Raw genomic sequence first — 24920 nt, forward strand, 5'->3', positions numbered from 1 at the left:
CTGTATGCAGCTATAGTCAAGAGTGAATTATCTAATACCCAAGGTCACCAAGCCACGATAAGCTCTGATACCAGTTTGCTTCTGTCAGTAATAAAAAGCTTATATTTCATCGCCAAAAATAAAAGATAAAAAGGATTAAGTTTATATTTAAAAAAATAAGCGATGAACAGACACACACAACACAACAGCACTACGCACCTACATTGTAGATGACTAACTTAGTTAAATAAATCTGGAAAGGATGGGGGAAATAATGGGTCAAGCTGAAATTAGATTTTAAGCCCCGTAATGCAACCCATATTTGCAATTGTTGAAAATCAGCTTTGGTTAGGGGAAAAAAAAAAGGTCAGTCCTTCCAGTGGAATCCTTGATCAGAGCTTTGGTAATGGAAATAGAGATTAGGTCCATTACTCACAGTGCATCGATGGCCTTATTGAAGAATCTTCTTAAATTGAGCCTGATCGGTCGCAGTACGCCAGACAAACTTTTCAATGTGTAGCCAGCATAATCCTTTACTGTTCGTGTGCACCCACAGCTAAGGTTTCGACCAATCTACTTGTACGATGAGTGAAGCGTATTCATGTGCGATTGTGTTCAGAATTCAGAACCAGAGTAGCAAGCTTGTGTCTGGCTATGTGAACAGCCGCATTTTGTTTGCCGTGAGTGAGGAATAAAAACTGAAAAGTCATCCTGCGGCGGAATAGACACACTAACGTATGATCAGTGATTCTCGAGGATTTAATTAGCAGCGAGGAAGTGGTGTATTTGATTAATATAAATGGGTTTGCTGGCTATCAACCTTCTCATAGCTGACTGGATGGGAGTAACTGACTTGTTACATGTTTGAGTTGTAGTTTGAGGAATGAAGAGAGATCCTCCATCAACTTTTGTCTCTGAGCTACGCCACTTGAGCAACTTGTCACATTTATGTCTAGCTGCTCCAGGAAAAATTATTAAAGGACTTTAACATCAGTTTTATAGTAAAAGGAAACAATATTTGCATAAGAAGTGAGGAAGTGACAAACCCATGTTGGTAAGTTGTGATTGTTTTTCGCAATAAGGCCAATCCCTCTTTAAAAAAAAGAATGCGTATTAATTTAATTTTGTCTTTGTGCATGTGAGTAATTTTTTTCTCTCCCTGTACTTTCAGAACATTTTGATTGACTGTTCTCTACCAATAGTTCTTATGTTATTTCATTTCTGTACGTTTATATAAATTTTAGCATCATGAATACAGAACATATGAAATATTGCACAACTCGGAAATCTTGATTAATTCATTTGTAGAATTAGGCAGGTGCTTTTGGGGTTGATAATGTGCAGTAGACTTTGTGATTTTGATTCCATTTGCCATTGACTTTACTATAAATACATTGGAATTTTCCTAAATGACTTGTTAGAACACAGCCCAGCCACTAACTCACTGTACTCCCCCCCCCCCCCAAAAAAAAAAAAAAAATAGATAAATAAAAATGAAATAAAATAAAAATGAATCAGCAGCAGTCTTTGATGGGACTCTTTGTGCAAGTATATATCAATTATACACATAGAATTGTTTCTTCTTTATGTAGTAAATATAGTATTGTTTTGTTTAATGGTAGGTAATGTTTGTCACAGTTTCAAAGTTTTAATTCATTCTCTCTCTCTGTGTATGGTGACGACTGTTTCAATTCATAGGCCTACAAACACATCTGGTATCAATTGACTGTGTAAGAGATGTAAATAGTTATTATGAATGTTTTTTCTCTCTTTTTTTCCTATTCCAGGCCACCATCTCCCAGTCCAGTACCACTATGGATGTGCCAACACTAACTCCAGTAACAGCAATGGGCTAGACACCAATGCACTGGCAGCAGATGTTGATCTCTCCAGAGTGCAGCGCTGTGAGTGTTGTCCCTATGGTTACCACATCGACTTGGACTTTGTCAACTTCTGTGATGACATTGCATCGGGGGCTAACCTCAAGAAGATCAAGAAGTCCAAGAGGTCACGACCTCGGCATTCGTCGGTCAAGTCGATTCGCCCACCGCCTCCTATCATCCCACCGAGAAGCAGCTCGCTGCCGTCAAAGCGAAATAGGAAACCCAAAGAGAAGCTCGAGCCGGAGAAAATCCTTGCCAAGGAGAACGCCGCCTTCTGGAAAATCTACCAGCAATTTGCCAAACTCCTCCGAAAGGAATACACCTCAGAGGACCTGACGTTGCCGTCTCTGAAAGCAAGTTTTGATAACCTTGATACGCAAAGCCTACCACCTGAGCCACATGATGTGAGCCTTAGTGACTGTGAAACAGAAAGCATTGTCTCCTTGCCTCAGGGTTACCCTGCGGAAATGGAGCGACGTAGCAGTCTACCCAGCTACCAGGTTCTTCAGCAAGCACTCAATACCAAGATGGACATCTACAATAGCAACATCCATAGTGGCCCCTTGGCCCTCTCTAACCTTGTGACCCTCTCCCGTCAGAGTGGCTCCACCAGTTCCCTCTCCTCCACCGGTAGCTCCAGTGCTTTCTCCCCAATACCCCACAATGGGAGTGTGTTTTGTGAGATGGATGGTCTGAAGAGACCACTGAGTAGTACTTCGAGTCTTGGCGAACTCTCCACAGCATCAGGGAGATCCACTCCCTCGTCGATCAGCACCAATGCCCTGTCTGCAGTTCGGGAGCAGATGGCAGCAGCCTTGCTTCGTCTGAAGCAGCTGGAGGAGCAGGTGAAGGCCATCCCTGTGCTGCAGGTAAAGATCTCTGTCCTGAAGGAGGAGAAGAGACTCTTGATGCTGCAGCTGAAAGCCAAGACCAAGGAAAAGCTCTTGAGACATGTTGGGGTATGCGACGGTGTGGTCGAAATTGACGGCACGACTACTATAAATGGAGATGCACCATCAACATATTATGAGCCTTCTGACATGGTTCCCACCAGTGTCAGGTCCCCAAAGCCCACTCGGCCATTCAGTCCAGGCGGGTCTGGGCGGGTGCCATCTCCCAAGTTTGGTTTCCATGGGAACAGGACAGGTATCCCCAGCCCAATCTCTCCAGCATCAGTTCGACAGAGCACCAGCAGTCCAGCACCAACCAGTCCCCCTCTTTTGTCTCCGACTTACAAACCCACTGCATCCCCATCAAACAGGCTGTCAAGCCCTCCACTTTCACCTTCTTCCCCTCAGCTGAAGTCACCTGGCCCATCCACATTCCCTAAACCCTACTCAGGCAAGTCCGCCCCTACCCCATTCTCTCCAAAGAAAGCCTACGTGTCCCCGGTGCCAAGACCTAACAAAGAGACCAGGTCAGTGGGTGTGGACGCAAACATGATTGCCCCTGTCAAATCGCCAGAGATGAAGTCCATTGGGATTAACGTCGATATGGCTTCCGAGGAGGAGAAACCGAGCACTGTAAAGGTCATCGCGTGGAAGAATAAGATCCAACCCATGAAAGTATCCAGCGTGCACCTGCGTACTGTGCGCAGCATGGCATCATGGGAGAATTCACGCAACCAGGAGAACGGAGGTGACATTGGGAAGGGTGGAAGTGGCTCGTCAGCTGCCAGGGAGTCCCAGGGGAAAGCGTTAATCAGGGAGGGTCCAATTACTGCAATCAGGTCTAATGAGACTGCCTCCTCACCTACGTCTTCAGCTGACTCACTGCGCATACACCCAGTGACAGCAAGCAAAATACCCGTCCCTCAATCACACTTCACTTTTAATGCATCGCAGCAGGACTGCAGTGCATCCCCTCCTCAGAGCAGCCCCAACGGTGACATCAAAGCACCAAGGTTTGGCTTCCAGTCTTTGGGATGTAATACTGACACAATCTCCAAGAGAGACTGGGGGACTGAGAGACCTTATTTGGGACAGAATCGGGCTTCAAACACTGAGCAGGTGCCAGTGAATTTTTGCGAGCGCGGGATCAACACTGACATTGTGCAGACGAGGATCATGGGAACAAACACCAAGCCCCCTGTGCCAGCCAAACGAGTGGACGCAAGTATCAGTACTGACTTCAAAAAGGCCACATGTGACATAGCAGTGATGGTGAGATTACAACCAACCAACACACAGTCCACAGAAACAGAAGTTGTTGAGAGAGTTGAGTTTGGGGTGGGTACTGACATCCAGAGCCAGGATAGCTGTGTGAACACCATTACCATCTCCAAGGAAGAAAAGGGAACAGAGGCTGGGCTTCCATTTGAGGATGTGCGACATGCTGGAATTGATGCTAGTGTTGGCACAAAGGTCTGCACTTCCGAGGTTGGCATCACTGTGGGTGAGTTTGAGGAGGATGGCAAGAGGGCAGTCTCTTGTCAAGATTCTTCTACCAGTACTGAGGCAGTAGTTGCAGAAGAGAAGAACATAAACACGGACTCTGTGAAACTTGTGAGTAGTGGAATCAACACGGAGCGCTTGTTAGAGTGTGTGGATAGTTGTGTTGGGGACGACATCGACTTGAATGACATTATCTGCTGCAGGAAAGTGGATATGCATACCATTGGTACTAACACAAGCCAGATCCCGACATCTCGGTCTAGAACCATCGGGGTTGGGTCATGCTCTGTCACGGACAGCTACTGCAACAAATGTGAAAACATTCAGTTGAAATCAGTGGGCACAGGAGGTGATAGGCTCTCAGATTGGAATAATTGGACGAGGACCATCGGCACAAACTGCAGTGTGGTGTCACGGACAATCGGGGTTGGGGCCGACATGGTGTGCGACCCAAAGTCACTGCTTGGGTCAGTAACCGTTGCTGTTGGTGACCGTGATGTGAATGACGTCATGTGTAATATTTGTGACAAGAAACCCCAGAGGACTATTGGTACAGGAATACGGGTGCCCATGCGTGATGTCTCCATTGGAGATGGACCCATTGCATCTCAGAACACACTGGGGGTGGGCCAATGCACCGTCATGGACAGAATCTGTGACCGGTGCGACAACCTCACCACCGTCTCTGTTGGAATAGGAAGCTCTGACGTAAATCGCTACACGCACTCGCGATCAGTTCAAGTTGAGGAGGGTAGGGCAGACTCGGTTCTATTTTCACCTCTTTGCACCAGCCCCACTGGGCTTGGGTTCCCCCCTCTGGATAGACAGGAGAGCGAAGAGAACGACTCTGTCTTCTTGACGGAGGTTGATGCTAGAGAGGAAGCTGACACCGGGCCTGATTTCAGCATCATCTCAGCCGAAGCTGAACTCTTCAACATCTCACCCGTCCTTGCCTCCCAGGTGTTCGCCGAACCACCATTGGTAGATGAAGTCACAGAGGACGTCACACCAGAGCAGAGTCATGACGTCAGTGAGAGGCCATCACAGGTGGATGCCAGCACCAGACTGACAATGCCACAAGGTAAGGAAATGTTATCTCTCATGACATTCCAACTCTAACGTCAGGGTTGTGTGTGGGAGGTGGAACGACATGGGAGGTTGCCTGTCACAATGCTTTCAAAGTATGATTTTTTTTTTTGTGGAGCAACTAATAAACACTTTGAAAATGAAGTAGAAATGTGACAAGAAGTTATCTTATTAACTTTATACTAGTGTTATCTTTGAAGAAAGAAATGTGAAGTAGCAAAAAATATAGATAGAGGGGACATGGGGTGCACCCTCTTCCTCCCCCCCCCCCCCCCCCCCCTTTGGCCCAACTGAAATCTTTCTGCAGCAGAAGTAATTTAAGAGTCAGAAGAAGGAAAGTAGTACAGGAAATTTTTTTTATTTTTTCTCACTTCAGTAGAATATATAGAGGTTGGAATCATTGGTATAAGTAGAATATTTGGAGCTTTTAGATGAACTGTCCATTACCTCTTTTAAACTAGACATTCTGTGGAGCAAATAGCTTTAGATAAAAGTGTTGTTTACACTGATGTTGAATGTTGAATGATGTTGAAAACCATAAATTGAAAATTTATATCAAGCACTTATTGCATAAAAGAACACAAATAAATTTCAAGAAATCATGACTGATTTAGACCCTTTCAAAACAAAACAAGTAAGTGACATAATTATGTTAGACAAAGTTTTCAATGTTTCAAATGTAGTGATACATCATGTGACACCCTTCTGCTTGAACAAAAAAAAAAATCTATTGGTTACAAGGAAAGATTTTTTTTTTCTCTTTTTTTTTTTTGGGGGGGGGTGAGGAATGGTGTAAAATTAAAGTTCTTTTACCTGTGAAAGTCTTTAAAAGAGTTGTATATTTTAGATTCAGAGAGGATGACAACATTAAGAGAAATGAGAGTGATGTAAGGTGAAACCCTAAAAAGCAATAGATATTCTGAGTGGTTTCTTCCACATGTGTGTGAAGGTGTGTGATGTAAGGAGAGGAGCAAACAGGAAGAAGGAGTTTACCAATAATGACAGGTTTTATTTTTAGAATACTCCAATTTTACATCATAGGCAACTTGTGATTAACAGACAAAGATATTCCAACATTATATGACAATATGGGTCATATCATAGACAAGTTGGTCGTATGAGAATAAATCTCTTAGCAAGACAGGATGGTATAGGAACGGCAGCTCTAGATATTACACCTAGCAGCAATGTATATCCAGTGGAGCCCATCCCAATTCTTTTGTCCCTATGTCGTCATCAAATCCGTGTCAGCCCAGAGGATGGAGAGGAAGTGAAAAATATGGATAGCAGCGCAATGTTAGGATGTAGCTTGGAGAGGGGGAGGGGGAGGGGGAGGGGGTTCCTGTGAGGATTAATCATTAGAGTGTTAATTATAACAAGGGGCTGCATCCTTCGTCACGCCAGTCATGTGCTGCGAGACGGGGATTTTGCTCGGGGATTTTAGGAAGGTTGACGATCGACAGAACTTTCCCCACTATAGTCGTCTGCGCTCACAGTCATTGCCGTTGATTCTAGCTTGAGCAGTCGGTGTGGATAGTTGCCTTTTGTCCTCGGTGTCCTGAATACGCACCATCGTAACTTATACCTCGGGAGGAGACTTTCTGTTAAAAGCTACACATCTTGTTGAAAATGCCTACCAATCTATTAGGTAAGAGTGTTGGTGAAGTTTTGCATAACTATGCTTTTCTCTGTGCTGATTATTTTTTTCTTGGAGATGGTGTTTTTTTCTACTCTGAGGTGTTGTTTTTTGTGTGTATATCCACTTATTTTGTGTTGTGGGAATGTTTGAACATGCTCTTTGAATATTTCATGTGTCTTAATTTACAATAGTGTGAACGAAATGTTTTGAGAGGACCTAAAGATTTTTTTTTTGCCATAGATTAACTCCCTTTGTCACAACTTGTTTAGGTGTTCAGCGACTTCACATCCCCTTGAATTGTCTTTGATATCACAGGAAAGGTTATGGACTACCTGTACTTTGTGCTAGCCACTAATAGCAGTGCATTGCATCCAGTAAATCCTGTCATTTAGGAAATACTTCACAGATGATTGCCAACTCTCCATGGCTGACAAAAATTCCTGACTTTTTTTTCCCACTGTCCTTGTGGTCTGTCAATCTGCTGGTCAAACAGGAAGATTTTTGTGTTTGTTCCTTAATCTTAAAGGTCAGTTAGAGTTTGCAGTAAACTGGATCATTGGTGATGGGCAGTGTGAAGGCATTGTGTCCACTTTGGGTCACCAGGTTCACACAGTGACCACACAGTGACCACTCATTAAACTTCTGTCATTAGATTGTTTTCAGTAGAGGGGTAACAATAGGGATAACAATAGGGATATTTGCCTCATATTCAGTATTTAGATTATGCACGAACATATTAAGTAGCTATTGATGTGTCTGATGTCTTTTTTTTTTCAAACAGTGTGTACATTGTAAATAGATTGACTTCATCTATTTCTTCATAAGCTCTATAAAGTTGATATACAAATGTAGTGGTCCCTAATGGTACCACATATTTTCTCAAATGATAGAGTGAAGTACATTGCATGTGTACTTAATTGTTTTTATACAGCATTCCCCACCCCACCCCCATAAAATAGTTCAGCAGTACCACATTTCACCTGAAGGAAAATTGAGAAATTTTACATTGCAATGGACATTTTTACTCTTATACTGTAGGCATATTGTAGCTTGAAACTGCAGATTGTCACATTTGAATGTCTTGTTTGATGAATCTTTCCTGAACAGTCCGATAGGTGTCCATTCATCAATATGGAAATGGAATGACAGAAACTCGACATGTGTATCTGTGTTGATTATAACATTTGATGAGCAATTTTCATTGGCTCATTTGTACGTGCAACTCTGAGGAGGAAACATATCAGGCCCAAAGCTGAGAGCTAAATTGAGTGCAATGACACAAGTGTGTCGTCAGCCAACCACATTTTTTTTTTCCACATAATATGTGTAATCTGTGGTCTGGTTAACCATAATAGGGGTGAAGTTAGATTGTGGCGAGGGGTGAGCGGAAGGTCATCGTTCTTGAAATACTCCACTTTGGACGATATATGGATGTCAAGGTCATTTTTTCATGAAGATTCACTTCTTGAAGGAAATAATCTTAAATCCAAGATTGAATTTATTTTGTTATTACCAGTCATTTGGTAAAGTTGAAATAAAGATAACATTGTTGTCGTTGTTGTTGCTGTTGTTGTGTATGCAGGTGTATGCCCAAGAGTTGGAAGTAATGTAATGCAGAAATGTGTCAAGTTGAACAAGGGTTTTATATGTCACAGTGATGTTTTTATTGTATTTAAAGTTCCCTGTGAAATACTGTAGAAATGTGTATTTGCCAATCAAGGTAGGTCTCATTTACGTAACACAGATGGTGGAGGGAAGGGAAATGGGGGGGGGGGGGGTATGCTGAAGAGAGGCAGGCACCTGTAAATATACTAATGTGTTTAGTTAGCCATGGTTTGTAAAACTCACAGAAAGCATTTTATTTATACCCCAGTTTATTTCTCCAAATCTACAGGATCTGGTTCCCAGTCCTTCGAGATGGCACCCCTGCGGCAGGCGGAGAACGGAACCACCCAGTCCCCCAGGACGGTTTCCACCGGTTCCCTGGACTACGAGATCCACATCACCATGGAGGAGAAGAGTTTGCTGGGAAACGGCTTCAGCAATCCTCACGCTGTCCTAGCAGGTGAGTCCGTCTCTTCACAATTCATACACAGGATGTGACGCACAAAAAACAACATTCTGTATGCAGAACTGACTCATACCTTGGTCAATGCTGCACAATGTTGTATTTGCTATCCAAGTTCATCCTGTAGGTCTGTAAACCATTTCAGCTTCACTCTGCCCCTCCCCCCCCCCCCAAAAAAAAAAAAAAAAAAAAAGACATGGGGAAGTACTTGTCAGTATATGATTTAGAAAGTTTGCTGGAGTGAAACACACCTCAAGGAAACAGCCAAACAGGTGGTATGGGAATATCTTCAAATCTACATCTATCTACCATCTATGTTTAATTGTCCAGAAAATAAATTTATCCATCGTGCTGTGTCTTTTATCTTTTTATACATATGTTAAACTGTGTAAACTGTGTACCAATATGTCTCTCCTTCCATCCATCTATATTTTTATATGTTTGTTTGTCTATCTTTGAAGTATGTGATATATCTATTCTTTTATCTGTCACTGTATATTCATCTATCTATTCATATATCTATCTATCTATCTATCTATCTATCTATCTATCTATCTATCTATCTGTCTGTCTGTCTATCTATCTACCTATCTGTCTATCTATCTATCTATCTATCTATCTATCTATCTATCTATCTATCTATCTATCTATCTATCTATCTATCTATCTATCTATCTACATACATACATATACCTATATCCATACCCTTACATATTTCCACATATCTCTATATATCTCTCTTCACTTTATCCTTGGTCCTCAAATGGTTTTTACGTCCATTTGATGTTCTAAACGGCACTAATCAATGAAATATGTTTGTGATATTTTTAGCCATCCATCACCCAAGTGCCTCACAGAACCAAACTCACAATTCCAGCTCGAAAGAACCAATGAAACAAACTGCTGTGTAAACTCACTTCTAGCACACTTTTAGATCGATCGAGCTTGATATACATTCGCGGGCTCGTGATAATTGACTCTATTAGTTACTTTAGAAGTGACTTAGCACCTACAGAGTCTGTTAGTATCACTGCTAGCTGTGTTTGGAGGGCTTGTTCCACCTTGTGGAAAACTTCACCATGAATCATCAAATTACGGAGAAAGTTTTGGTGGGGTGTAAATTTGGTTTAGTCCAGTCTGCGTAATTCATCTGCCACCTCAAATTTAGGTGACCCAGCCCAAGCCGCACTGATGGTGAATCTTAGCTAGTATTAGTTCCGAAATTAGAACTGATTATTACCTAGGATTCTATTTGAAGTGATCGATGCGACTGTGTGGTGTACATTCTATGGTTGTGTGGTTGGATTATGGTAGGTGGATGGGTGAGAGAAAATGCCTCATCTTGAATCCTGGGAGTGTCAGCGAGAGGTGAAGAGGTAGATTTTAAAAAAGGGTAGACATTCAGACAGACAGACAGACGGACAGACAGATGGATGAAGCATACCTGTGTGTAGTCTAGTTTCAACACCCACAGCTTTGTTTTCTGTGAGGTAAACATGATACATGTATCCTCAGTAAGTTTGAGAAGAGAAAAAAAAAATGTTTGGCCTCAACATCAACACTGTTGAAAACTCGGTGTGTTAACTGTTAAACACGAAATACGGAACATGATCTGTGTATTCGTCACTCGTAGTGTGTCATTGATTGCTGTTCTCTGGGAATTCAAAGTCTAGACCAAAGTCTTCTTGGCTTTTGGAAACACGGTGCCAAACTGCCGATTTGTGGATAGGCGGGATTCCGTGAAAGCTTAAGGGCTTTGGGGTGTCATGATGGGAAAAGGTGATAGATTTGGTGAATTTTAACCCAAAAAGGGTGATCCTCACATGAAGGAGTCATGAGGAATAATCTTTAGTCAGGATTTATTCAGGCTCTCCACTGATTCATCCAGGTCACCTATAGGATGTAGATAGTTAGCAATATCTGTAATCCCTTTGTCTGTAGCATGCATGTAAACAGACATTTTGTCTTGTATCATACTGTGTTTCACAATTTCTCCATAGATGAGTATGCTAGCTGTGATGTGTACTATCCTATAGAACAAGTGTTTTGCAAAGACAGATATATTATGTTATATGTATAAATTCACAAAAAGTGTGAAAGCTCAGAATGCAATAGTTTTTTGTCTGTAGTTTCAATTTACTCATGCTCATCTGTTCATTCTACATTATTTCATTAAATTGTCCATGATCTATAGCATGATCTTCTTTTTCTGACCACTTTTGGGCTAAAGTGGTGTGCAGCGACTGTGAAATTGTCGTAAGTAATCTCAGAGGGTAGACATTAGATGCTCCATCAGAAAATTGAAAAACATTAAAAAAAAACCTGTGAAAAGTATTGCAGTTGCACAAATTGATCAGTCCATCTCATCAGTAAGCCCCTTTGCAATATCATGAGTCTGTATTTTTGTGTGCCATTAAATTCATGAATAGAACCTGAAATTGCCAAAAATAAAAATGTCGCGAAATATTCAGCGTACACAGTAACTGATGATGCACATGCTCAGGCTATTTAAACTGTAAAAACAATTTTTTGCCCCAGGAGTATGTTCAATTTTTCTTTCTCTCTCTCAAACTGTCTCTAATTTGGAACTCATAAGATGGTGATAACAGACAAGAAGACATTGACTCTTTCTTCTCCTGTATGTGCTTTATTTCTCTGGCTAATCCCTGCCCCTAATCCACGTCCTTAAGCCTCACTTCTCAAAATAAGAGATGACACCCTGGATATGGATTAAAGAGAGATTACCCAAGGCACAGCCCACTTTGGTTACCCATCTCCCTGTGTTATTCCTGCACTATGAGTCAATATAGACGGCTTGGGAAGCGTAGCTCATGTGATATATTTAACGCACCTGAGCAGTTAATCCACCATGATGAAAACAATACCATGTGTTCTTGACACGATCCCATTACCAGGGTATATTCCAAAGGCTGGCGATTATATTCCCCCTGCCTCCTATCTGCAGGGACAGTATAGCTGTGAAGAAAATTTGACCTTTACACCTGTTGCTATGCTGGACACTATGAAAGTTATTGTTTCCATGGTAACTGGTGTGAGGGTTAGTTTGTTCAGATGGCTGTATGTAGGTTTCACATTGCACTTACATTCATCCATTTTCAAGTGATACTGTTTCACTGAAGAAAATTATTCGCTTGCTTTTTTCCCCCTTCTTTTATGCCCATCTGGAGTCTTGTCTGGAAATATATTTGTACAGAGAGTAGATTTATTAGTATCTTTTATATACCAGAAAGTCCTTTCACACTGGTATGAGGAGCATCTTCAAATGGATGATTTTCTTTGATGCTTCTCACTAACTGCAAGGAATATCTTTCCTTTCCATGTCATTTGTTACTCCAGAGTATATTTCAAAGCATTTTATGATTACATTAAAGGAACTAAAGAAACCTTCATCTGGCATTCATATTAAGATCTCAATTTGTCACAAAGTCATTTTATATATTCAAGAAATATCTGAAATTAAGTCATTGAATGAAAATATTGTAGACTACATGTGCAGTTGTCGACTGTGATGCCATGTTTTTTACCATCACTAATGTGCCCACACAGTGTTTTAATCTATTCATTGTAATTTGTATTTTCCAGGTGAGAGTCCAGGAGCTGAGGGGCCCAGAACCACCCTGGCCGCTACCATGATGAAACGGGGGAGCCAGGACTCGGGCACTGAGGGACATCTCAGTGAGACAAATGATGCAGATGTACTAGACCAAAGGTACAAAGAAAAAAAAAAAAGAAAAAACCCGAATAGATAAGTGTTGGTAGCTGTAAATTCAAAATCTCTTGGATATATAGTGACCTAGGTGTACATTAGTGCAGAGTTGAAATACATGGACTGTTTGCTTTAAATGTGAGTAGCAACATGGGAAAATACCATACTATGAAATTATGACAAATGATGACATGTTTCATAGGAATGATAATTCTGTTTCAAGAAGAAGCAATTCACACTATAATATGAAGAAAAAAAATCAATTAAAATACGTAGTATATATATAAGTTGCAAATGTAGCTTGCCATCTAAGCTGGTCAGGTCAAAGTTTTGTACTTTGTGGATATTACATCCAGGCTTAGAAACAACTCAATAATGTTTCATCTTGATTGACTCCATCTTAGGATACCCAGCTCTGCATTGGGCTCAAGTAGCTCCAGCAGCGACTCCTCGGAGACGGATTCCGACTCTTCCAACTCATCCAGCTCTAGCGAAGACCTCCCATCCTTCCACCTCTCCTCGGCTCCAGACAACAGGAGCACGGACCAGGGACAGACGGAGGACGGGGAGAATCACATCGAGAATCTGACCCCCGGTGAGGAGGAGGATGCGGTGGAGAAAGCCAAGGAGGTTGTTGAGAAGGAGGAGGAGGAGGAAGAGGATGAAGAGGAAGAAGAGGAGGAGGAGGAGACGTACCGGATGAGTGAAGAGCTGGAGCAGGCATGCTTGATGCTGGGAAAACTGATTGAGAAACAAGGAGACAGCAACACCAAGGACTTGGTGAGAAAAACCATCCAACTTCTACTTTCATCGACATCATGTACTCTCATATGTCTGCTTTGGCCCGTTACCTTTGTATGGACTATCCTTCAGCAAGACATGAGGGCTGACTCTGGGCTTTGTTGCATAAAAGTGGAGATTGAACTCAAGTTAGAAAATCAAGCATAAGTCTCTGAATACTCAATTCTTATTGGCTGATACCTGACTTAGGTCTGATTTTTTTTTTTTTTAACTTATGTTTGATTCCATCTTTCAATGCAAAAGGGCCCTGGCCTCTGTTCGTCAGAATAGCGTGCAGTGAAAACTACTACATTTGGAATACCCATTGACATCTTTTCATGTTTGCAGTACCCAATTGAACATACAAGTATGTGGAACTAATGGATAAATTGAATGACTTATTTATCAATTTGAAGTGATAGGATTAGAGAAACACTTTAACCCTTTGAACCCCGCATTATTTGAGAATGTCGTGACCCTCACCCTGCATTATTTGCACATATTGAGCATATTTTGCTAAATGACTGAATACATTGGTAATACATACAAAAATATAACAAAAACAAATAACCACAGGTCTGTGAAGTGTGGTTATGATTACTCCAATTTTATTTGAGCTGCAATAATAGCTCAGTATGACAATAATGATTATAATCATAATGATAATCAACATTAGTAATGTTAGCTATAAAAACAATAACCTCACTCCCTGACTGTGCCACGCCCCCTTGACTCCGACAATCACCAACATGATCACCTCGAGCTCCAGCTCTAACGGCATCCCAGCTGCTATTTCCCCCGCTGGTACCCGGCTAAGATTGTACATCACCTTGTGCAGCATCTAGCTCATTATCTGTGTCCGTTTCATCTTCAAAAATCACTGCTTTGACTATAATATGACTTGTCAATAGCTTCCTCATAATCACCAGATGATTCACCTAGGATTATCGCACGAGCCTCCTCTGCAGAATAGCATCTTTTTGCCATTTTTATAGCTCAAAACTTACAAATCCGAACCGTAATCAGCGAAAGTATAGACCGAAGAATCCCTCCGCATCGTTGTAGTGAGATGGCGTCCTATTTAGGTGGTCACCTGACAGTTAAAACTCAAGGTATCAAAGTCACATGATTTCTGGCCGGTATACCGGCCTTTAGGGTATTTGCACGTTCTGCGCGCGGCCGGTTTTCCGGCCTTTCGGGTTCAAAGGGTTAAAGGATGAATCATACATTCTTGTATCATATACTCTGAAATGTGAGAGGTTTCATTACACCAAGTTTGCAAGGTTATACAGCTGTATTGTGATAGTGTGTTTGATTTTCATACTCATGTTGACAGACAAGAAACATTCCATCATCGTAGAGTTGCTGAATGAATTCAAGATGAAACAATTGGGTAGAACCCTTCCCTCCCAAGTGGCCGGCACTATAGTCAGATAATATGAACTTTCATCTTACTCATTTGCAGGCATCCTGCATGGCAACGGTTGCCAAGGACTGGTTCCGCATCACCAGCCAGAAGGCATCGGACCCCAGGCAGGTCAGGGGCTTCCTGAAGGCCGTCTCACAGGATTTGGGCAAAGCCGTCCTAGACAGGATCGTCAACCTGGCAGACAGCAGTGTGAGTTTGGGACCGCTGGCCGTGATGTTTGCATAATTATATCAGTAACTTGATACAAACTTTGTGTCAATAATGTGCTAGGCTATAACTAAATAGGGTTACCAGTGGAATTCAATAGTTGTTTTCAAAGAAATGCTGAAATGCTTCCCCGATATAAGTTGCTGATATTTTCTTCTGATTTCTGTCATTGCCATTTTCCTTCTGTCAAACTACTGGGTAGATTTAGTATGTATGGTGTATATGCACACAATGTCTTGTTCAGTAAACATAATTTGGATATAGGCCTATACATACCACAGTTGTTTATCTGAAAAAAAAAATGTTGAGGCATTGGGACTTTAATAATTGCAAGCTTTAAATAAAAGATCTTGTGGACATATTAGAATATGAACATATTTCCCCCTAAATCACTGTCTTTTCTTGCTGAAAAATGTTTGAGCACTTTCTAGGGGTGGGGGACAGTATTGAGCTCAGTGACATTAGGTGACCTAGATGGATGTCGTATCAGGCGTGTGCATCATAATACCATACAAGGTTGCCTCCTTCGGTGGGATTAAATGAGAGAGAAAAAACTGAACTCATGTCTGTGAAGCGCATGATGTCTGTACTCAATCTCTTTGGCCTCTTACTCATTGTTCCCACATCACAGGGATGTGGGAACACAAGACTCTCGGCTTTGAAGTCTTGTCTTTTGCAATCGCAAGGGGAAAGGGAAATGGAGTCATGCACACTGGAACCTTCTTGTGCTGTGTGAATAACTCCATGAAGGGGAAATGGAGTCATCCACACTGAATTGTCACAATGTCATGGGAAAGTAAAATGACAATTTAAGCTATTATCCACACAGTCATTGAATACAGCTTCACTATACACCACAGAGAAAGTTATGATAACTAGAGTCTTGAAAAGAAAAAGAATTAACCAATGAAAAGTAGAAAATGAAGTTAATTGATAAGCCTATAGGTTAGCCAAAAGGTATGAATAGATGGATATATGGATAAATGAGTAGATAGATTGATAGTTACCTGTATTGTTCAGCAGGTTGGATATCAATAGCAAGCTGATGAATATATTTCAGAATGAAAGATAACACTGATTCACATTTAGAGATGTATCAGGAGGGGAAAATTATTCAAGGAGAACTTATCCGACACAAAAAGACATTTTTGATTAATAAAATAGAATGACCTTTGAGCATTGGCAATACAAACTTAGGATTTAAGAGCTGAAAAGAAATTGCCCACACTCTACACAGTCCTGGTCTCATGCACAGTGCTCAGATTTTACTCCTGGTATGATTTGACCCTGTGTCCTATCACTGATGGCCATGACTAGACTTTATTCTCTTGATCTTTCTCCCTCACTGGGATTAAAGGAAGAAAAAAAAGAAAACAACAAGGAGCAAACTTAATCCTTTACCCTGGGCAGACCCGGTAATCCATGTCCACTTTTTCTTTGAAATTGTTGGTTTTCGTGTGCGTCAATCGCTCCTTTCTACCCTGACTCAGGTAGAAGTGATATGTGAGTCATGGAACAGGTTTAAGTCTATGATGGCAACCTAACAAACATCAGGAAAAACAGTAAACAAAACAAGTGATGCATAGAAACCTGCACCTTCAGCAGAGATCAAGAGGTCAAATTGGTAGGAAGTGACCGTAGGTGTTGCTTGAGGTCAGTTGCTTGACCCGGGCAGGTCTGGTAAATTCATAATGAGACATTTTAGTGGGATCAAATAAATGTAAGTGGAATTTTTCTGATGGTAGCATATGTTTTTTTGCATACTGAGTCTGTGGTTTCAGGTTTGACTACATATTTATTGAACAACACTACATGAAATATTACACTTGTAGGATAATGTACCAGGTATTCTGCAAAATTAATGTTTTACCTTGAGACAATCACATTGAAAGGTTCTAATCGCACACAGTTTAAGGGGTTGTCTCTTTTAAATGTAAGTTCTGATCTACAATGCTGGTCCCACTGTTCTTTAAATAAAATATTCTTTCTTTGTGTGAATGTGCAAAGATGAAACCGTAATGAATGCTGAAGACAAAATGCAAAGCTACCCCCTTTCAAACAGGAGAAAAATCTCTCATGTAATCACGCTTTTAATCTCATTCAGGAGAATCACAAGTGTAGTCTAAATATTTCTTGCGTCTGAAATTAAATCATTGTAGTCACGATTCTACAATCTTGATCAGCAAATCGAGGTCCATGGGTGTTTTCAAATCTTGATTTGCTTGATTACCAGTGCGCACTTCCCATCTGAAAGGCATGACTTCCAAAACATTATTGAGGAGGCAGAGTTTAGCTCGACCCTACATTTGCTTCCTCTTACAGACCATGTGAAATGTAATGCAATCTCCCTGCTCTGCGCAAGCTAGGGTGCGCTTTAAAAGATTGATTGACAGGTCAGAAAGCTTGTACCTCCAAAACTCAAATCAAGATTACAATCACAATTCATGAGATGATTACAAGAAAAATCTTAGTCTCATCTAAAAAGGCTTGATTTCTTACATTTGAGAATCTGAAAGGTCTGTAACTCTAAGTCAAAACATGATAACAATTGTGATTCATAACGATGATTATGAAGGATATCTTTTTATCTTCTGGAAGGACTGTTTAACAGATGTGGCAGAGACTAGTCAGTCAGAGTCATGGTTGTTGGGATTGTAGAAGGGAATGGAAAAACACATGACCGCAATTACATTGTGGCTGTGAGGTTGTTTGTTGAGGCACTCTTTAGCTAGTAAAGGGGAACTATAGACACCTGGTGTCATGACATAGTTTGATGCGATGGTATCACATGGGGTGACACAATGCGAAGTTGTCTCGGGGAGTAATCCAAGCACCTGACAGACAGCAGGCGTGTCTGACAGCCCCTCATCGAGTGCTGCTTTCTTACCCCCTTCAGCAATCAATAGATCTTGTTGGGGTTAAAGGCACGTACACATTGCACATCAAAGGAATCTCTCTTGCAGGGAGTATAACAGTTGGAGATATGCCCATTTACTCAGCATAATTGTGTCATGTGTGTGTGTTTCTTGAAAAATATTGGATGTCAATTTGACTTGTCACCTAGTCGTTCCCCTGCCTTTGATCTACTCATAAGTCAAATTTGCAGTTTGTTCAAGGGTGAATGACTCCGTATCCCTACCTATCTCATCTTGTGTAAGCTGTTTTACCTACCAACGGAAAAAAAAGTTAAGATTTTGAAATGTATGTATCCATAATCGCATTATTATCATGTTATGTGATTTTTTTCCCTTTCATGTTTCCAGGGTAACACTGCTCTCCACTACTCTGTGTCCCACGGCAACTTTGACATCGTCCTGCTGCTCCTGAGCACCGGGGTATGCCAGGCAAATCGGCCAAACCGGGCGGGGTACACCACCATCATGCTGGCCTCCCTCGTTCCCATCCAGAATGAGAAGCACGCCAGCGTGGTCACCAGACTCTTCCGGGAGGGAGATGTCAACCTCAGAGCAAGCCAGGTAAGACCCAGAGGTTTTTGCCTACCGATGTGCAGGGGTGCAGTCCCCAAGGGTGGGGTCCAATCCAGGAGCAGGGAGTTTGGACTACCAAGACTGATTATCCATCAAACACTATTTTTTTTTCTCTGTCCATCATCATTTAGCATCTAACAGACTATTTTACTCTCTATAATGAGACTAGTCTTGGTTTTTCTAAGCAGGTGGTCTTTGTGTGAATGTTTAATAGTCTTTTCAAGAGGATGCAAAAGTTTGAAGAGCCTGGATTTAGGTGATTGACAGCTCCCACTCTAACTCCTCACACATTCAAGGAAACTTGTCTGCAAACTTTTGTTCACTAGTCACAGACAGTGAATCCCCATCATGCGATTACAATGCACAAACCTCGGACATCTTCTGTTGCTGACAGTGATTCCCAGAATCCCTTACATTTATTTAAAAACAAAAAAACAGTCTCCACAAAAATTACAAGTCATGTGACCGTGTATGTCGACCACTGACACATCAGCTGTTGATGTCAATTTCTTTGTTTTCAAAGTCGGCCAGACTCAGCTACATGTGACCCTTCTTCTGTAATTATCCCTGTCAGAACAATGTCTGGATAAAGTCTTCGCTGTCAGGATTAAAACTCGAGGGCATGGGTGTTAGAGTCGCAGGGGATCCAGTCATGGCAGAAAAAGGGCAAACTTTTCAAGACTAGACATGATTCTGTAGTGTTTCCATGATTACAGGGAAACATGATCGAAATGTCAGCCAGCAAATGATATTCTGTGAATGCATGTATACAAATAAGTACAAAGGTTATTTTCCACCATTTGTAGAATTTTCAATCATTTTTTTTTTCTTTCAAGTCACATAAGTAAGCATACATCTACCTTTCTTTTTTCTTTTTTTTTTAGCCCCACCTCAAATCATGTTGAATTGAGGATAACTCAAGTTTATGCCATCTTGATTTCAGGCTGGTCAGACTGCCCTGATGTTGGCGGTCAGCAAGGGACGGCTGGACATGGTCAAGCTTCTTCTCACAGAGGGCAGTGATGTCAACACGCAAGATGAGGTGAGACCAGACCGTCCACACCACCCTTTACTGAATGTCCAGCTTGAAAAGCATGCTTTATTGTGAAACAACTTCATAACTTTAACCGAAGAATGGTTTTGATGTGATTATCTGCCTAAGAAGGAATGAATTCATTTGTTGCACACAGTCTCATACATCTGTTTACATTCTCAGATGATGAAGTTTACTCATGTCTGTAAGAGATACCAGTGTGAATATAAGGTTATACAGCCATCAGTTTTCAGAGTGATGGATGTATAATTCTATATTTCTTTCAGGATTTGTCTCATGAAACAACTCCACATTACTCAGTGCTGGGGCTTATTATGCAGCTGTGATATTGAGTAAAAATAAAGAACTAATTTAATTTTCACCTTCACCAGTAAAAAAAAAAAAAAAAAAAAAAAAAAAAAAAAAAAAAAAAAAAAAAAAAAAAAAAATTATTGAGATAGACCAAATGGCATGTCACCTCTGCTAACTGTATGCCAAGATTTCAAACATTGATGGTGTCGTGTTGTTTGGAAGTGTTTACCTTAACATCTGTTGCATGGTCTGATTGTTAAGTGGTGTGTCTTCCTCCCCCCTGGTAGGATGGTTCCACAGCACTGATGTGTGCCAGTGAGCATGGTCACCTGGATATCGTCAAGGTCCTCCTCTCTCACCCCCAGTGTGACCCTCATCTTGAGGACAATGTGAGTACCTCCCCCCCCCCCCCTTCCTCCATCTCCCCCCATCCCCAACTCGCCTCCCTACCTCCATCCTCCGAATATATCTGCTCTTCATCCACATTTTCCGTAACTTTTGTTCTGTTCTTATTTAGGTCTATTTTCGGTGAAAGCCTTTTCCTATCCAACCTGTCTTTCACCCATCCATCTATAAAATTCACCTAGTGCTCTATATATCGATATATCCTTTCATTCATCCAGTGATCCAACCATCTGTCCATCCTTCCAGACATCCTTTTATCCATGAATCAGTTCATCCTTCTTTCCTCTCAGTTATCGCTTCTTTTAATATACCTTCATTTATCGATCAAACCTAATATTCATGTATCTACCTATCCTTCTATTCCTCCATTCATGCATCCATTTACATTTGTATCCTTCTATTCATTCATTCATTCATTCATTCATTCATTCATTCATTCATTCATTCATTCATTCATTCATTCATTCATTCATTCATTCATTCATTCATTCATTCATTCATTCATTCATTCATTCATTCCTTCATCGTTTCATCCAGCCACCATTCAATCACTCAGTTATTCCATTCTCCAATAATCTGTCAATGCTTCTTTCCACAATTCATCAGTATCGCTCTCTGTGAATATCATATTACATCTTTGCCCAGCCCATTTCCATTAAAACAACAAAGCAAAACAAAAGACAGACAGTAAAGTGAACAAATTGAAAATATTGCAACAGAGAATAAGTTTCCATTGAATTGTTGCCATAGTAATCGAGCTTAGTTTGTAAAGTGAGACCTCCCATCCTTTCTGGTTATTCAGTATAGTATGATTTTAGTATGATGTGTGTTATTTGGAGTTTTACCTGCATGCCTGTGTGGCTATCAAAACCCTCCATGTGTTTGTCCTATGTCAGTTTAATTCCTTATGATTAAACTTTAACAATAATCAGAACCACCTTCAAAGTGATGCTATGTTTTTGTTATTAACACTGATCCTTTTGGCATGGTTAAATTTGTGATCACACTCCATTAATGTGAATATTTCAGTGTTTCAGAAGTACTTCAATGAGATAAAATATTCTTAAAGAAAGAGAGGGGATAAAAACAGACCAGTTGGTGACCTCCGTTTCTCCCCCTTACCTCCTCCTTCCTCCTCAGGATGGTAGTACAGCATTCTCCATCGCCATGGAAGCGGGACACAAAGACATCGGTGTGCTCCTCTATGCTCACATGAATTTTGGGAAGCAGGCCGGTTCATCGGTAAGGACAAGGGAAACCATTGGAGCTTTTCACCTGTTTGTGACCTCATCAGTCCTCCGAGCTCAAAACTTTAAGGCATCTCTTTGAGATGCAGAAGCGGATTTTACTAATTCATTAGATTGTTGTCAGCATATTAAATTTATTGATGTCCAAGTTGGATCTTTCTCAAGTCAGTTATACCTGCCTATTTTTTTTATGCCGTATTAAAGGACAAGTCCACCTTCATATACATAAGGATTGCGAGAATGCAGCAATATTAGTAGAACACATCAGTGAAAGTTTGAGGAAAATGGGACAATCCGTTCAAAAGTTACGAATATTTTAAGTATCTGCGCAGTCACTGCTGGAAGAGAAGACTACTACAGTGGATGATGTCACATGCGTACAACTATATAAGGAAAATAAAAAGGGAATTTCACAAAACTTTACTTTTTGAATAAAGTGCACATTTCTCCGACTTGCTACAGACGTATGTTAAGGGTAATATTATTCCCCCTGCCTTCTAAAAGAGAGAAGTCAAGTATTCTTATTTTTATGTGAGAAAAATTGAAATATGTTGAATTTTCTTTATTCTTTCTTCATATCGTTGTACTCATGTGACATCACAAGTTATAATAGTCTTTTCATCCAGCCGTGACTGAGCAGAAACTTCAAAAATTCATAACTTTTTAACAGATTGTCCGATTTTGCTCAAACTCTCACTGATGTGTTCTACTAACATTGCTGCATTCACTCAACCCACATGTCTATGAAGGTGAACTTGTCCTTTAATGATTGTAGTAGACCAAAGGCACACAAGACTCGGAAGAATCCCCATAATGATGATAAAACTTTGTGAGAAAAAGCTTAATATTTAGACTAAAACAAATAATTTAATGCATTTTGATATAGCCTACCCAGAGATTCATTTGATAGTGTACACACATCTGTAGCATGCTGTGTGCTTGAACGTTCATGCCAAAATTTTGTACGTTTTAATTTTGATGATTAAATCCTGTGATTACTTCATTGTCAGATGACACATTAACTTACAGCCTTTCTTTCATTCTGTCTGATTTTCTTACAGAAAAAGAAATCATCTGGTCCATCAAGGTAAGTTTGACCTCATTCCCCAAATTCAAATGAATATATTTTGTCTCCATTGCATAACTCAAAGTGTTGATTTTACGATGTCAGTTAGATATCATATACACATGTACCACATAATATATATGGAAAATGTTATTTATCTTTCTCTGAGTGGAAACGTAGACCAAAGTGAATTAACATTTGTCTGATTATACAAACAGCAAGTTCTACACATGTCTAATTAGACTTCATCAACAGATAGGGCATTAACTAGATATGTAGCCATTCAAACACACACAAAGCTTGTGTCCTAAAACAGAGGATGTGAGGGATGTGAAGCTATTAAACAGGAGGGGGTTTTTTTATTTTATTTTTTTTCTTCGCCAACCCCCCTTTTTACGTCTATGTTCTCTGATTTTGTTACTTTAATCACTCAAATCATTTGTTAATTGTGTGATTCTGTATGATTGTGAATATGATAAATAATGAGTAATGAATATAAAAAAAGAAAAAGAAAAAGAAAAGCTGAATTCTGGAGCTAAACTAGTGATGAAGGTTAGGTTATAACGCCAAACTTGTTTGTTCTCCATCCAGTCCTCAGAGGCACATGTCTGCCAGTGCAAGTAACTCACCCCGGAGCCACTCCCTGGTCCCCTCCCAGGGTCCGTCACGAAGCACCTCCACCTCTAGTGTCTCCAGCCTTCCCGCCTCCCAGTCATCACTGCCCCGCCCGGACTCATTCTCCCTGTCCGGTGCCCGGGGCCGCTCAATGCTCAACCTCTCCACCGTTGCCAACGCAGCATCAACGTCCGGAGATGGTTCCTCCACTAGTCGGTCACAGTCGACATCACCGACCTCCGAGGACCTTCCCCCATCCCAGCTCGTCCGGAGCCGTTCCCTGAGCCCATCCTCACGTATTCCGTCCTTCCGCCCCCTGGCCCTCCCTCGTGGATCACAGCCCAGTGGTGGCAGGACGACCACCACGCCCTCCGGGGGTTCCCCCAAGCGGTCAGCGGCTATCCTCGCAGCTCAGCGGCTGGCAGCCTCACACTCCGGTCATCGAATGTGCCGGTCATCCAGCAGTGGTAGTGAGAGTCCAGCAGTCCAAAGGAAAGGCTCACCAACCAAGAAAACACCCTCTGGTCAACCCAAGACCAGCAGCAGCTCGGGGTCAAGTAGCACCAAGAGTTCCCCCAGGCAGACACCTCTTCAAAAGAAGGGTGTCAAACCATCCAGCAAATATTCCACTGTGTAGGAAATTGATGTCTACTCTTGCTTAGTAAAGACAAATATGAACTGAATTAAGACTGATGCTTTGCTATGCATTGTGATGTCACATGTGACAAATCAGGTGTTTTTGTTGTGTGTTGTTTTTTTTTCCAACATACCCATGTGTATAATAATGATGCAAGAACCTGTTGTCATGACAACAAATACTTACCAATGTCCTACATGAGATGTACATGTTTGCTGATGAACATTTAAACTAATTGCAGTGACCCACATTGATTAAAAGCAGCGTAAGCGATGAGTGACAGATCAGTAATATGGATTGATAATATTAGGAGTTTGATGATGAAACAAATGGTGTAAGTTTGAGGATAAATTACTTGTTATAATCAGCTAGTTAAATGATATATAAAGGTAAACAGTTTGAATCAGAAAATTTACCAAAGAACTAAAAAACAATAAGCACAGACGGTTTAGAAAGTTTGCACTAGATCTGAGATCAAGAATTAAAGCACTAATCAAGTAAAAATGCGTGGCAACTGATTAGATAATTTCTGGACAAAAGTGATTTGTCAGTAAAGAAGCAGATAGTGATGTCAACTACAAAATTATGGCACAGTTATCAATTGTTGCTGAAATGTATCATATAAGTCAAGATTCAAAGTATCAATCAGTATGGAAATTGATTGGATACTATCTTGAGAAAAAAAAAAGAGCATGCATTAAAAGAAAAAATCAAAGAAATTGTCGACTGAAATATTGTGTAAAGAGTGCCAGAGATCTCAATTCATCAATTAAGTTTGAGTCAAGATTCAAAGTATCAATCACTATAGAAACTGATTGGATACTATCTTGAAAAGAAAGCATGCATTGATAAAAAAATAAACCAATGAAAGTGTGGACTGACAAATTTAAAAAGAGTGCTCCAGATTTCAAACAAGTCGTCACATA

The 24920-nt window shown here is 40.8% G+C and overlaps 1 protein-coding gene across 1 annotated transcript in view; it reads left to right on the forward strand.

Annotated features, from left to right (window-relative positions):
* The window catches only part of LOC140236643 (uncharacterized), a 39493-nt gene extending 15075 nt beyond the window's left edge, over positions 1-24418 (forward strand). The window contains exons 3-16 of the mRNA XM_072316562.1: positions 1767-3788; positions 3879-4225; positions 4268-5336; positions 8875-9045; positions 12652-12764; positions 13064-13071; positions 13180-13555; positions 15021-15173; positions 18455-18667; positions 19623-19721; positions 20312-20413; positions 21570-21671; positions 22738-22763; positions 23334-24418. Coding sequence (XP_072172663.1) covers positions 1767-3788; positions 3879-4225; positions 4268-5336; positions 8875-9045; positions 12652-12764; positions 13064-13071; positions 13180-13555; positions 15021-15173; positions 18455-18667; positions 19623-19721; positions 20312-20413; positions 21570-21671; positions 22738-22763; positions 23334-23994 — 5462 coding nt within the window. The 3' untranslated portion in view covers positions 23995-24418. The remainder of the gene's footprint in view (positions 1-1766; positions 3789-3878; positions 4226-4267; positions 5337-8874; positions 9046-12651; positions 12765-13063; positions 13072-13179; positions 13556-15020; positions 15174-18454; positions 18668-19622; positions 19722-20311; positions 20414-21569; positions 21672-22737; positions 22764-23333) is intronic.
* Positions 24419-24920: the final 502 nt, after the last annotated feature.

The sequence above is a fragment of the Diadema setosum genome, chromosome 13 (assembly GCF_964275005.1).
Source record: "Diadema setosum chromosome 13, eeDiaSeto1, whole genome shotgun sequence".
Lineage (NCBI taxonomy): Eukaryota > Metazoa > Echinodermata > Echinoidea > Diadematoida > Diadematidae > Diadema > Diadema setosum.